We start from the raw sequence: 13,240 nt of genomic DNA on the forward strand, positions 1-13,240 counted from the left end.
AACAAGGAAAACAGCTTTATTATTTTATTTAGTTATTATGGAGATGTATTATTATTATACTGAATTTTATCTATATGGTATAAAGAAAAATGTATAATGACATAACAAATTTCTAAAAAACTACTGTAATACCCTAAAATACAATACTCTGTTACCAAAAAATATATGCACTCAGGAAGAACTGAGCCACAACTACAAAACTTAGCAGTAGTATAGTGTTCAAGTAGATGAGCAAATGATTAAAAAAAAAACTGGGACAAAAAAAAAAAAAAAAAAAAAAACTGTTTTATTTATGAGCAGCAATACAAAGAATGTGAAAATCAATAGGTGGTAAAGCCACCCCTGGCAGCTATACAAGACAATATTTAGTTGGGCACAAAGTCTAAAAAGTTGACAATGTCCTTCTGCAATTGATAATGCCACAAATGGAGCAACTGGTAGGCTACAGGTCTGGAGACCTGGCAGGCCAGTCGAGGACATTAACACATTGAAAACATTGTTGGAAAGTTGTGCTGAGCATTGTACTGCTGGAAAACAGAACATAGTCAACTTGCTAGCAAAGGCAGTACCATTGGCAGCAAAATGTTGTCAACACACCTGTAAGCAGTCAAGAGTACCTCAGCTGTCCCAAATGATCACTCCATATCAGACCATGTTTTGTCAGACCATGTGTGCCATGTGTGTCATCACTCCAGACTGTCACACCATGTGTTTTGGCTGTGTACCACTCTTTAATAAATAGTGAATTGAACTGCTCACCTCCACATCCTCAGACAAGGATGCGGTCGTCATCAGTATTGAGAGAAATTCACGACTCATCGCTGAAGATCACATTTCTGCAATCAGACACTGTCCAGCTCGAGCGAGAGCAGCACCATGCAAGACAACACTGCTTATGGTGTGGTGTCCATGGCAAGAGTCTTAATGGACACTGACATCTGAGACCAGTGTCACCTAGTCTTCTGCACATCACATCCCTAGATCCCTGCAAGTTGGCAAATGGCATTGAATCTATGATAGCATAACTGTTGGTGCAGGCATAGCAGCTCTTTTAACTGCACGATCATCTGACTGACTATGCCTTCGCTGAGCCGCTGGTTCCAACAATGGTCAATGGCTTATCGCTTCAACCAATATACCGGTTGATTCGCCTCTTTGACCAACTGGCCTCTTTTAGCCCTTATGATGTGACTCCTCTCACACTCGGACAACTGTTCGTAATGTCTATCATCTTTCGCTATAATGTTGTGTATCCAAGTTATCAACATGGTTGTAAATGCTCTTTTACATTCTATCAGTAGTGCATTTTAGGTGTGTGTTGTATCGCTCCACAATGCTGACTGGTGCTGCAAGTTTAATCATTTACACAACTCACCCAGCCACATTTGCATGTCACATTTCATAGTTGTGCCTTAATTTTTTTTAGGGGTGCAAACATTCTTTTGGTTTGGCTTGGTTTATTTAATTACGGCAAAAAACACTAGGGCTATCTGCCTAAGGGGAGGGATGCCTTCGTGGAGGACTTTCTAAGAGAAACTGGCTCGTATACACGTTACACATGGGGAAAACCAGGAAAATGCCCATGCAGCCAGCCCGTTCGTGGAATTCGAACCTCGGATCGAACTACCAGTGTTCAGCGACTTTACCACTCGGCCACTGGTGGGCCCACATTCTTTTGCAACAGTGTGTATAATGATAAAATTGTTTTTATTCTATTTATTTTTAAAGTTTTCAAGCCTACAAATTACTAAAATTAAAAACTAAGGAAGAACTTTTAAACATTTAAAGTACAAAATAATGAAAGAAACAGAAAATTTAAAAAATACAAAACCTTTAACTTTTTCTTCACTTTCTGTAGTGTCGCTTAAATCAGTGGGATATTCCGAAGACTTTTGATTCAAAATATTCTTGCTATTTTCTTGCATCTTTTGAGAACATTCTTCATCAATATCTTCCATTATGGGAGGATCAAAACTTCCATTCAGTCCATTGCCAGATTCCTGTAAGATGTAAAATTATCTATTTTGATTTATCACTTAAATATTCTCAGGAAAAAAAGAAAAGAAAAAGGTGTTTACACATTTTTAGAATGAGTTCAAACTGTTTAATAACATTTAAAGTGTAAACAGTATTTTTTAAGTATTTCATCTGATAGCCTTTTTTCTGGACTTAGTCCACTGAAACATCAGAGAACTTTGCAGGAATAGGTTGGAAAAGTATGTAGGCAATACATGTAATCAGTCTTCATTTTTTTAAGGAATGTAATGATACTTTTTGAAGTATGACTTGTTGCTTTGTTTGGGCCAAGTTTCACTCTTTGAAAGTCACTGGGATAAAGAAATGAAATTTCATCTGTAAATATCAGACATAAAACTTTTTCTTGACAGTAAGTTGATTTAAATATTCACCCCCCTCACCTTTCTCATTTTTAATTTCCCACTCTAAGATAATTTTGCGACAGACATAAAACCCTTATTGAAACTTTCTTTGCATTGACAGAACCATAGGTCTGTACATTCTTTTCTCTTTGTTTTTGATTTAAAAAATAGACCTTTTTTTGCTGCAGTCATTTAAGCAAGCTCATGCTTCATCAAGGATCACAATGTACTTTCATTTATCTCTTGCTAAAGAATTCCACAGAGGATTATAAAAATTGTTCGCCTCGGGGTTTTTTTTTAGCTTTTTTAAGTGTAAACTTTGGTTTATTATTTTATTGAGTGTTGTTACAGATGTATTTAAAGACTTTGCAAGTGACTTCTGCATCGGTAGATCTTCTCTTGTTACTAATGGTTTAACTTTAAAAACATTAGAAACAGAACATAACATTTTTGGTTATTCGCTTGGAATCTTCTTTAGATGGAGAAATAATGAATGACAGTTTTCCCCCACCTCAAATTAATAATGTTGCTTATTTTACACTTAGAAACTTTAATACCATGCATTTCACAACATTTATAAATAATGGAATAGCAATATTTCTCTTCAGAAAGTGCAAAAACATATCTGTCAGTCCCCAGCTTGTTTACATGCGTTCAAATTTAAAAGTAGAAGACGATACTTCTCATTTCAAATAGTATGCTGATTCTATAAATTTATATTCCAAAATACTAGCTTTTTTTTAAATTCTTTATCAAAATTGTTCTAAAAATGTGCAAACACCCTCTGTATCTATATATATACTTTTTTTTTTTCCAATGGCAGATTTTGAACAGTTACATTTGTAACAGAGTCTATTAATCTATACTAAGGCCAGATGTGGTGGTCTCTTTATTATGAAAGCACCTAATAGGTGGGACATCATTGCCTCCTATGAAGGGACAGACAGTTATAACGATGCCTTCTGCGGGATTCGAACCCATGACCTTCGGTATCGCAGTCAGGCTCCCCTAAACACTATGCCGTCCGGGCGGCTTCCATATAGTTGTATGCAATTTTAATTAAAAAAATATTCCTACAGTTACAAGCATAACTGTGGAAGACTGCAAATTTAAAATATAAAAAAAATGACAAACAGAAAATTTTAATATTCAAGGGTATAACCGTACTTTTAGGGATCATATTTAAAATGTAACATAACTGTATGTAATTTGTTTTTCTAAGTCTAGAATGCTACAAAAAATATAAACTCCTTAACTGCCTCAGGTGAAGTCGATGTATTAAGCTTTTAACTGTCATGCCCAAAATAATCTCGGGTACATCACAGGTGTTCCAAAATGTCATCCCCGAGTATGACTCGGGTTAATTCATTTTTGAGTACATCGTATTGTTATACCCGAATATATATCATGAGGAGTTTATTTCAGCTTCAATAGATGGCAGCACCTTAGCAAAGGTTTCAAAGGATAGAGGTTTATGTTTAAAGTGTGTGGCATTTTTTATTGCAAAATAGTATCCAGTTTGAAATGTTATATAGATGATTTAGATTCTTCATCCCATATTCCTCCTACTCTTGCGAAACCTGAGCCTACAAGACAGTAGAAAGTTTGTTGTTCAAAAAAGGATGAAAATGGGGAAAAGATAAGGAAGGAAACACGATTCTGGTGTACTGAGTGTGGAGTTGGTTTGTGCTTGGAAAAGTATTTCCAGTTATGCCTCACAAAATGGAAATACTAAACTACTAAAATGTATTAATTTTTATTTATTTTTTTTAGAAAATAATTAAATTAATTTTTTTTTAATTTTTAGAAAATAATGCTCCACTAGAAGTGAACTTTACCACTGCCATGCTGAGTGACAAGCGAATATATATAATAGCTAATCTCAAGCGAATATGCAGTGGCTACAAAACCTTAAAATTTATATGCGTGTAATTCAAAATATCAATTTTTAACTACTAAGTATATTTTATTTTGTACTAAACATTTGATTTTTGCAATAAAAAATTGACAATTTATGTACCTAAATCATCAAAATAACTTGACAGTTAAAGGGTTAACTGCCCCAGACATAATGTATGGCTTTACCAAATATGGTCTCCTGTACTTTGCTGCTGGCCATATAATTATGCAAATAGCTTTGGAATGCAAAGACAGACTATTATGGGTACAATACATATCTTTGAAAACAGCTCACTTTGAAGTAAAATAGTTTGTAGTTATTACAGTAGAGCCAGGATATGTTTACCCCCCCCAAAAAAAAAAACTGAAAGGTTACAGATTTTAAATTACATCCTAAGGAACTTTTTTTTTGACGTTTTGTATGCTACCTTTATTTATTAAATATCATGTTTTTTGCCCTTAAATCATAAAATTCAGTTCAACAGCAATGTCGCAAAATAATTTTAAAATGAGCATAACTTTAGAATTTCCAATACACAGTTCTGCGCGCTGGAGATAAAAAGTCCCCCCCCCCGGTAGAGTGCTGCCATTGATCGCTTTTAAATTGTTGAGTTTGTTAATAAAAAATTGGTTAAAGTTTACAAAACATGAAATCGATAATAAAACAAATTCCAAATTTGGGCTTTCAGATGCCTATGTCTTTCAAAAGTTGGATGGCTCTAAGTACCGTTGTTTTAACGCAATGTGAGAAACATACATTCATTTATGCAGATTCTTCATTATTTAATTTCTTTAAATATAATACAGTGTGATAGTGTGATAGTATTTGGTAGAATTGATTTGAAAAGTGATACGCCATTTATACAGTTCCGACACAAAATCGCAAAACGAAAACTATAGTCCTTCAAGGACAAAGCCCGTTAGGACTAAAAAAAGAAAGAAAAGTTTACAGAAAAGAGTAGAATATATAATAATAATAAAAAAAAGAGAAAATTACTGATTGCTACAAAATCGGTGAAGATGCTCGTGGAACTTCTTTTGGGAAAATATTATTGGGTAATTGCTGGCAAATTTGATCTGTCACCAGAATTAGTATACATTCTTATCCAAAATAAAACTGGCATTGGTGAAACTCTTTGCCCTAATTGCTGTGATTAGCCAGAAAGCTTCAACAAACTTCCTTTGAAGAAACACAAAACTGCAGCTTTGCAGTGTAGTAAATTTACTGTATTGAGATAGCATAACAAAACAAAACACACACCTTCCAGATTTAGTACCATTAACTTCTTCAAAGAAATATGCAGCAAGGAAACACATAGACTGCTTCTAGATAAAAATTCACTGTGAATCCCACTATCAATATCCTAAATGTGATGTTGGATTATGTGTTTAATTACATTTCAGGATATATCATACAAAATCTAAGTACTAATGCTTTACTCTTTTTATTATACTCCATATTTTAATTTTGTATTTTCAATATTTTCACTGTAACAATAAACATTTTCTGATAATAAACTGTGACTCTGCTTTTGCCCAAATTCACCGTTTCATTACATGCTTACACTGGGGAATGAACTGCAGATGATTTCTTCAGCAGTTAAGGAGTTATCTATATATCCATATATAATTTTAATTAAAAAATACTTCTACTCTTAAAAAGATAACTGTGAAAGAATGTAAATTTAAAATATAAAAATCTGATGTGTACACCACATGACTTCCTTGTGCAGAATATTAAATTATACGCATTTTTCTTGCATTTCATTTAAACACTTTGGATTGAATTAAATCTACTTCGTCGATAGCGCATACACCACAATAGAATAAATGCACTCTTTAAAATTCACTACATTTGTTTACCATAGCGACACTCTGGTGCTAGGTTCACTTAATATTTCGCTCATGTTATAACTCAGAATGCATAAAATTTATATCATTTGAAGAATTATCTTATCATAACCACATGTTATAATACTATAATAAAGCTAGAACGATGTATAAAAGAAATTAAGCAAACAAAACAAAAATGAAACCGCTTTTCACAGATAATTGAGTATTTCTCATTCAATTATACATAAAATACATAAAAACTCAAAATATCTGTATTAAAAATCATGAAGTAAATCTTAAACACTTATTTCCTCAAAAAAATTCCATAAAGGATTAAGCATGATTAAATTCGCAATAATAAAGGAACGCACTATTTTTGTTGTTGCAAAGCTTAGTCTCTCTAGATTGGCAACAAATCTACTATTCTTCTGTTTCAAATGTAAACAAATATGTTCGTCTTGATAATTGTACAAATATTGCTTCCAGATTTATGAAAGGCATAAAAAACTTAACCGGAAGATAAGAACAACATAATTCAATCATTTTTTAAGCAAAAAACGTACAATTTACAAACATATAAGAATAAAGAAACTGAGATCACTATGCCGAGTAACAGAGTGGATATATATATAAATATATTTATATACGTTTAATGCGGCCGATTGCAACCAAAATACGAGGTGCATGTATACATGTTATAGCAGTCCTATATACAAAATTTCGACATTCTGAGGATACTCGTTTTTGAGTTATATGAGATACGTACGTACATACGTTCATACAGACACCACGAAAATTTCTCTTCAGAATTCATTTTAAAGCAGTTTTATAATTTTTTTGGAGGAAAAGAGTCTCTTATTATGTCCTTACGTGCATATGTTACGCAAAAACATCGTTAAATTGCATTTGATAGCGGTCAAAATGGATATTTTTGTTGAAATATGCTGCCTGAAACTTTTCACAATTACAATACTTCCTTTTTACTTCGTACAAAGAAGTAAAAAAGAAAAGAGGAAATTATTTGCACTATAAAACAACTTGTCATCCAAAATTTAATTAAAAGAATATATAACAATATAAGGCAATCTCAAAGCAATATATTTGAAACAATGTAAATTTTTACATTTTTTGAGGAACTGTTTTAATTGGGGGAGGGAATCTTTACAGATATGTTTTATTTTTTAAGACAGCTAGCAATTTATAGTGCAGACTCACACTGCATGATTAAAATTATCATTTTTCTTGAAAAAGAAATATTTGATATATATACATTGGTCTTACAAATACGAAGCTGATCCAGAAAGTAAGTACCATTTGCCCATATCTCCTGCGCATCTAACAGCACGAAGGTAGCGCATGCGTAGTTGCATTTTTCGAGAGAAATATATCTAGCTAATTTGTTTGTTTATGTTAATGTTTGATGTGACTATTTGTCAGTAATCATGTTTAAAACAACTGATAGGCCTGTCAGCTCTGAAATAAGAGTGATTATAAAGTTTTTTGAATGTGAGAAATATTCAACCTTGAGAAATTTCTTGACAGGTAAGTGAAACTTACAGTGATGAGTAAAGGCATGGTATGAAAGTAGGTTAGGATGTTAATGAAGGAAAGAAAATGCCCACAACGAGGAGCACAGTGGACTCCTGTCACTGATCACCAGAGAGTTGGTGTGTTGCATTGACAAAAAAGTTGGTTCCAACAGGCAAGTCATGATTACTGATTTGTCAATGTATTTTCAAAACATTTCACAATCTTTATTATGTGAAATTGTGACTAAACATTTGCACTACAAAAACTGTGTTCATGATGGCTACCAAAAACACTAATGGATGTTTAAAAACAGAAACGCATGGGAGCAGCCTTTGAGGTTTTGCGGATGTAAACAGAAGAAAATGACTTTTCAAAAAGAATTGTTACAGGCAATGAAACATAGATTTGTTATGAGACATCTAAAATAAATGACAGTGACTGGAATAGCAAATACAGCTCCCCGAAACCCGAGAAAGCAAAGCCACCTTTCTTTAAGAAAATTCACGTGCCCCATGTTTTGGGTCTGTTAATGAATTTTATAATCGATTGAAGAGAATGTGGTATAACAATCATGTTAATGAATTTTATAATCGATTGAAGAGAATGTGGTATAACAATCAATGATACAGCTTACTCTGTGACATTGAAGAAGTTACGGCATACTACACAGAACAAAAGTCATGGACTACTGAGTTCTGGTATTGTGTTCATGCATTGCATACCACACATATACTGATGATGCTGTTTGATTCATTTCACTGGGAACTATTCTGTCATCTTCCTTATAATCTGGACTTAGCTCAATATAACTTCCATTTCTTTTTTCAACTCAAAAAATTTTTGCTCGTGAGTACTTTGCAAGTGATCATAAGATCCAGGTAAATGTCCACAACTGGTTCATGTCACAGGCGGCCAAATTCTACAAAGTGGGTACGAGTGCCAAGATATGACACATGCCTTAATTTGCGTGGTGAATATGTCGAAAAGTAGTTTAAGGTGTTTTGTTTTGTTAGGGCGCAGCCCGGTCCACCTTGCAAAACAAAGTTTGCCCTACGACCATATGCGGGCTACGCCAGAGTAGTTTAAGGTGTATAGATTTTTCTGTAATAAAAAAACAAATGAAATCAAATTGCTAATTGTTTTTATTACCTAAATGGTTCTTAGTTTCTGGATCAGCTCTGTAAGTACACTGTAAAATATTTAAATATTTCAATTTGTGTAACACTTAATCATTAAAAATTCTCATCTAATGTTTTAAGCAAAAACTGTAGCAATTAATTAGCTAGTATTTTTTTTTTTTTTTTTTACTTATTCAGAAATAATCTTTGTTCAGATATTTATTAGGAAATTTATTCTATTTAAAACTGAGTACTTTAAAATGACTTTTTTTTTAAAAAAAGTTTTTTTTTTTTTTTTTAAGAGCATAAATAAAAAGCACAACATAATAATTTTTCACAGTGAAATTTATGTAACTTTTTTCCTCAATTCTTTAAAAAATTAGCTTACAGAATATTCTTCTTCCAGCAGTTCACTAGCACTTTCATGAAGATTTACAGAATCAGCTTTTTCAATGTATTTTATAATGCTCTGCTCTGAATGTTTACTAGATTTTAGTTCATCCTCTAGTATAGGTGGAGCAACGTAATCATCGTCATCACTTGTTAATCCTAATTCTTCGCCATAACTTATATGTACCCACTGCCACAATTCTTGAGAAGTCATTGGCTGAAAAATAAATATTTAAAAATTAGTTATTTTAAAATAGATTATTAAACTTTAATTAACAGGTCAATTACTTTACACTTTATCCACTTACCAAAATTTTATATTATGAAATACTCAGCAATTTAACTAAATTTAACATGCCTGAAATTACAAATACACTAGTTTCCAAAAGTTAAGGAAAAATAACAGAAATAGCAATAACTCGTTCAAAAATAAGCCAATCCATATAAAATATGAATATGTTGTCAAATAAGAATTGCTCAGTAAACAGTAGCATGCAAATTAATGATGCTGCAATCAGAATATGTCACCTGTGAGGAGCATAAAATTGCATGTTTCAGAGCAAGCCTGCAAATATCACTGTGATACTGAGATAAGAAATCTGGGAAAGCCAATTTGTAACTATGACCACCAGACATCATTTGCCCGAAGAACTGTGATGGAGAGCTATTGGGAGACTAGAGGCAGCACACACAGAAGAGGCTAGATAGCTAAATGCGAGTCCTTTGGTGGTTCATAGATTTTGGTAACAATTTCTAACACCAGATTCAACATCTAGGTGGTTCTGCCAAAAATGGCCAACTGCTGCAATGAGTGCCAGTGACAGATATTTGCTGTTACGTGCACGAAAGAATAGAGCCACAACTATGAATCAACTCAGATTATCCCCTACTGCAGCAGCCACCGGAGGGTTGGCATCAAAGTACATCATGCATAAAGGCTTCATGAAAGAGGTCTGTTTGCAAAGCGACCAGCCATTTATGTGCCACTCATATCACATCATAGAAGAGAATGTTTGGGGTTGGCCCCTCAACATATCCGCTGGACTACTGATTAATGGAGGGTTGTTTTCTTTACGGAGAAGTTCGGATTTAGCCTCCAAAGTGACAGTTGGCATTATTTAATTTGGAGAGAACCTGGAACCTGTTATGATCCATCAAGCATCTGTGAATGAGATGCACATAGAGAAGGCAGTGTCAGTGTTTGTGGCGTATCTTTTTGGATGGACGCACAAATCTCCATGTCTTTCTTCGTCGAAGTGTGAATGCTCAGGCTTATACATATGACATCCTTGATGCTCATCTGTGCCATTATGCTGGGGCAATAGGTTATAACTTCCTGCTACAGGATGGCATTGCTAGACCACACAGGACTTGCATCATGGGAGATTATCTTCACCAGTAAGCAATTCAGTGCATGGAATAGCCATCACAAGACCTGACTCCTATAGAGTATTATTGGATGCTTTAGGAAGACATATAGCTGCTCTCAATCCTAAACTTCAGACCACTGCCACATTCGCAACTGCTTTGCAAGAGCAATGGCTCTCACTTTCTACAGAAGTGATCAACTGCATAATTGATGGCATCATACTACTCCATATTGATATTTTCCTACACCACATTGGCTTATCTAATTTGTTCATTTCAAATATATGCTAATTTCTATAACATCATAATTGTCTAGTAATTTCTTTTCATGTTATTTTATACATTATTATGTGTTGTATACTGTGGGCCAGTTTCATTACATTCTACATATAACTTTTTGAGTAATCATCATTTTTGTGATTTCTTCTTAATTAATGATAACCAGCCTACATTATGTTTTACATATCAATAATATTAAAAAAAACTGATGAATCATTTAATTGAAATAACACAGGAAAACAATGCTGGACAGCTGAATTTTACAAGCAGTCAACTCCCCTCCCTTTTTTTTAATAAGTACTTCTTTGTAGCTTTATTTTTTAGAGCCTATGAACTTTGAAATCTCTAACTGAAAAATGCCTGTCAAGTACCTAGTTTCATTTATGAATTATAGAGCTAAAGTTTATAATGATGATTATATCAACTGAAATAACTGACAACTGCTAAGCTACCAAAAACATCAAACATTAAAATACATCACTAGAAAGTTTTGTGGTACAACTTAACAGAATTTTTGATCTTATATAAGGACCTTTACAGTGCCACCTGAAAATGTAACTATTCTGGCAATAAAATGTTTCATCATTAAAAAAATCCCATGATTCTGTGAAAACTGCATCAAGCTACTGTCTATATACTTTGAATAATCCCACTGTATTTGATCCATTCAATCAGTTATTTTAAGTTCCCAATTGTAAGTATCTGGAATGTTTCTAACATAAATCATTCTTACTTTTATATACATACTACTTTTTATTTTATACAAAATAATGAAATTATCCTACATAAAATGATCATGCCTCAGAACTAAGCATATGCTCTTTCATTACACAGAATACAAAGTGATATGTATGCATAAATAAGAATATTAGTATCATTAGTATCATACACTTACATGACTTCAAAAGAACTTCAAATTAATAAATAATATTAAAATGTGAAAAAAGTTCTACCCATCTTTTAGGTGAAAATAAAAGTGAATTAAAACAGCATAGTGCCTATGTATTCACTAATAGTCATCATTTAGTAGACTGATAGCTTGTTGATAAAAATCCTTTGATTTAGAGTAAAAAGAATCCTGGATTGTGAACCCTTGCTGAACGTGAAGGTTATGTCATTAAATACATTGCATGCATAATAAGATCTTGTTCCACGTATTTAACTTTTTATGGAAAAAATGTGTTAGATATAATTTAGATTAAGAAGGCACATATAATTAAATGAATTAATACTGTTATAATTAGAAGAGGGAAAAGAAACAAATGTTAATTAAAAAAGATTTTATTACTGCTTACTAAGTATGAGACATAATTCTTTTTTTTTAAAAAAAAAAAAAAAGCTCCTGATTTTTGGTTGGGATAATGACTGATGAAATTTTTTAAAACACTCTGTGGTAAAAAGCAGATTCTCAATACCTCTCATAAAGTGCTCATTCTCTTCTTCATTTGGGTCAAACTTTATTGCTAAAGCAGACAGTTCCTGTGCCTCTTTTAACAATTCTTTTAACTTCTTCATTATCATTGCTTTTACAGTTGACTAGTTATAAAATCATTTAATTCTTTATTCATTATTTTCCAATTAATTCTTTGATTTTTTTTCTTCTTTCCTTAGCTGACAATTGATTTTACAGTTTGCATTATTTTTTTGCCTTCATATTCAATTGATGAAAATTCTTTATGGCATGTCCCATTTGCACTTGCAGCAAATGTTATTTCATGGATGGGTGTACCCTACATGAATCACCCAGTAAACTGATTTGACTACAGGTGTGCCACATGTGAATTTTTTTATAAAACATTTAATTAGGACTTTTTTGGGGGGGGCCGCTAGATGCAGACCATCATTCTGTTGCAGAGTTTTTTTGGGGGGAGGAGAGAACAGGAATGCAGAATTAAGTAATGTACAATAAACAGAATTAGCTGTTAACTGCATCAGCTGGCATAAACATGCACCTGTTCTCGAAGCTTCCGAATACTTTTATTTTTATTTTTGGAGAGATAGGGGTAGATATTCTAAGCTTTTAGAGGCTTTGCTTATTCCTTTTAAAGTCTGGTTAACACCGAGACGAATACTTTGTGTCTCCTTTGGCAAAATATTTCTTGTACTTCAAATGTACTTCAAATGGCAAAATTTCTTGTACTTCAAATGGCAAAATGAAAACAGTATTTAACAGAATAGTATACACATATGATGAATGAGTCATTTTCTGATATTTATGACAGTAATGATATTTCTAAAGAATTGGAAAATGATATACATAACGATCCTAATATGAGCATATTAACACATAGAAATGGCAACATACATGGATATCAAGGATATAGTCAGTATGTTGGATATGTAGATACAGGATCAGAAATCACAGCATCTTACCTAAGGACACAGTTCACATATTTTAAACTAAGTTTGGATTTTTCAAGATTTGAAACTTTTGATTCTCTAACA

The 13,240-nt window shown here is 32.9% G+C and overlaps 1 protein-coding gene across 1 annotated transcript in view; it reads right to left on the minus strand.

The window, feature by feature from the left end:
- Positions 1–13,240, minus strand: part of GramD1B (GRAM domain containing 1B) — a 115,539-nt gene that overhangs the window by 57,731 nt on the left and 44,568 nt on the right. The window contains exons 7-8 of the mRNA XM_035370952.2: positions 9,147–9,365; positions 1,832–2,000 (exon numbers count right to left, since the gene is read on the minus strand). Coding sequence (XP_035226843.1) covers positions 1,832–2,000; positions 9,147–9,365 — 388 coding nt within the window. The remainder of the gene's footprint in view (positions 1–1,831; positions 2,001–9,146; positions 9,366–13,240) is intronic.

Source organism: Stegodyphus dumicola, chromosome 5 (genome assembly GCF_044657685.1).
Source record: "Stegodyphus dumicola isolate Sdum_Otavi_A_Nest chromosome 5, ASM4465768v1".
Taxonomy (NCBI): Eukaryota; Metazoa; Arthropoda; class Arachnida; order Araneae; family Eresidae; genus Stegodyphus; species Stegodyphus dumicola.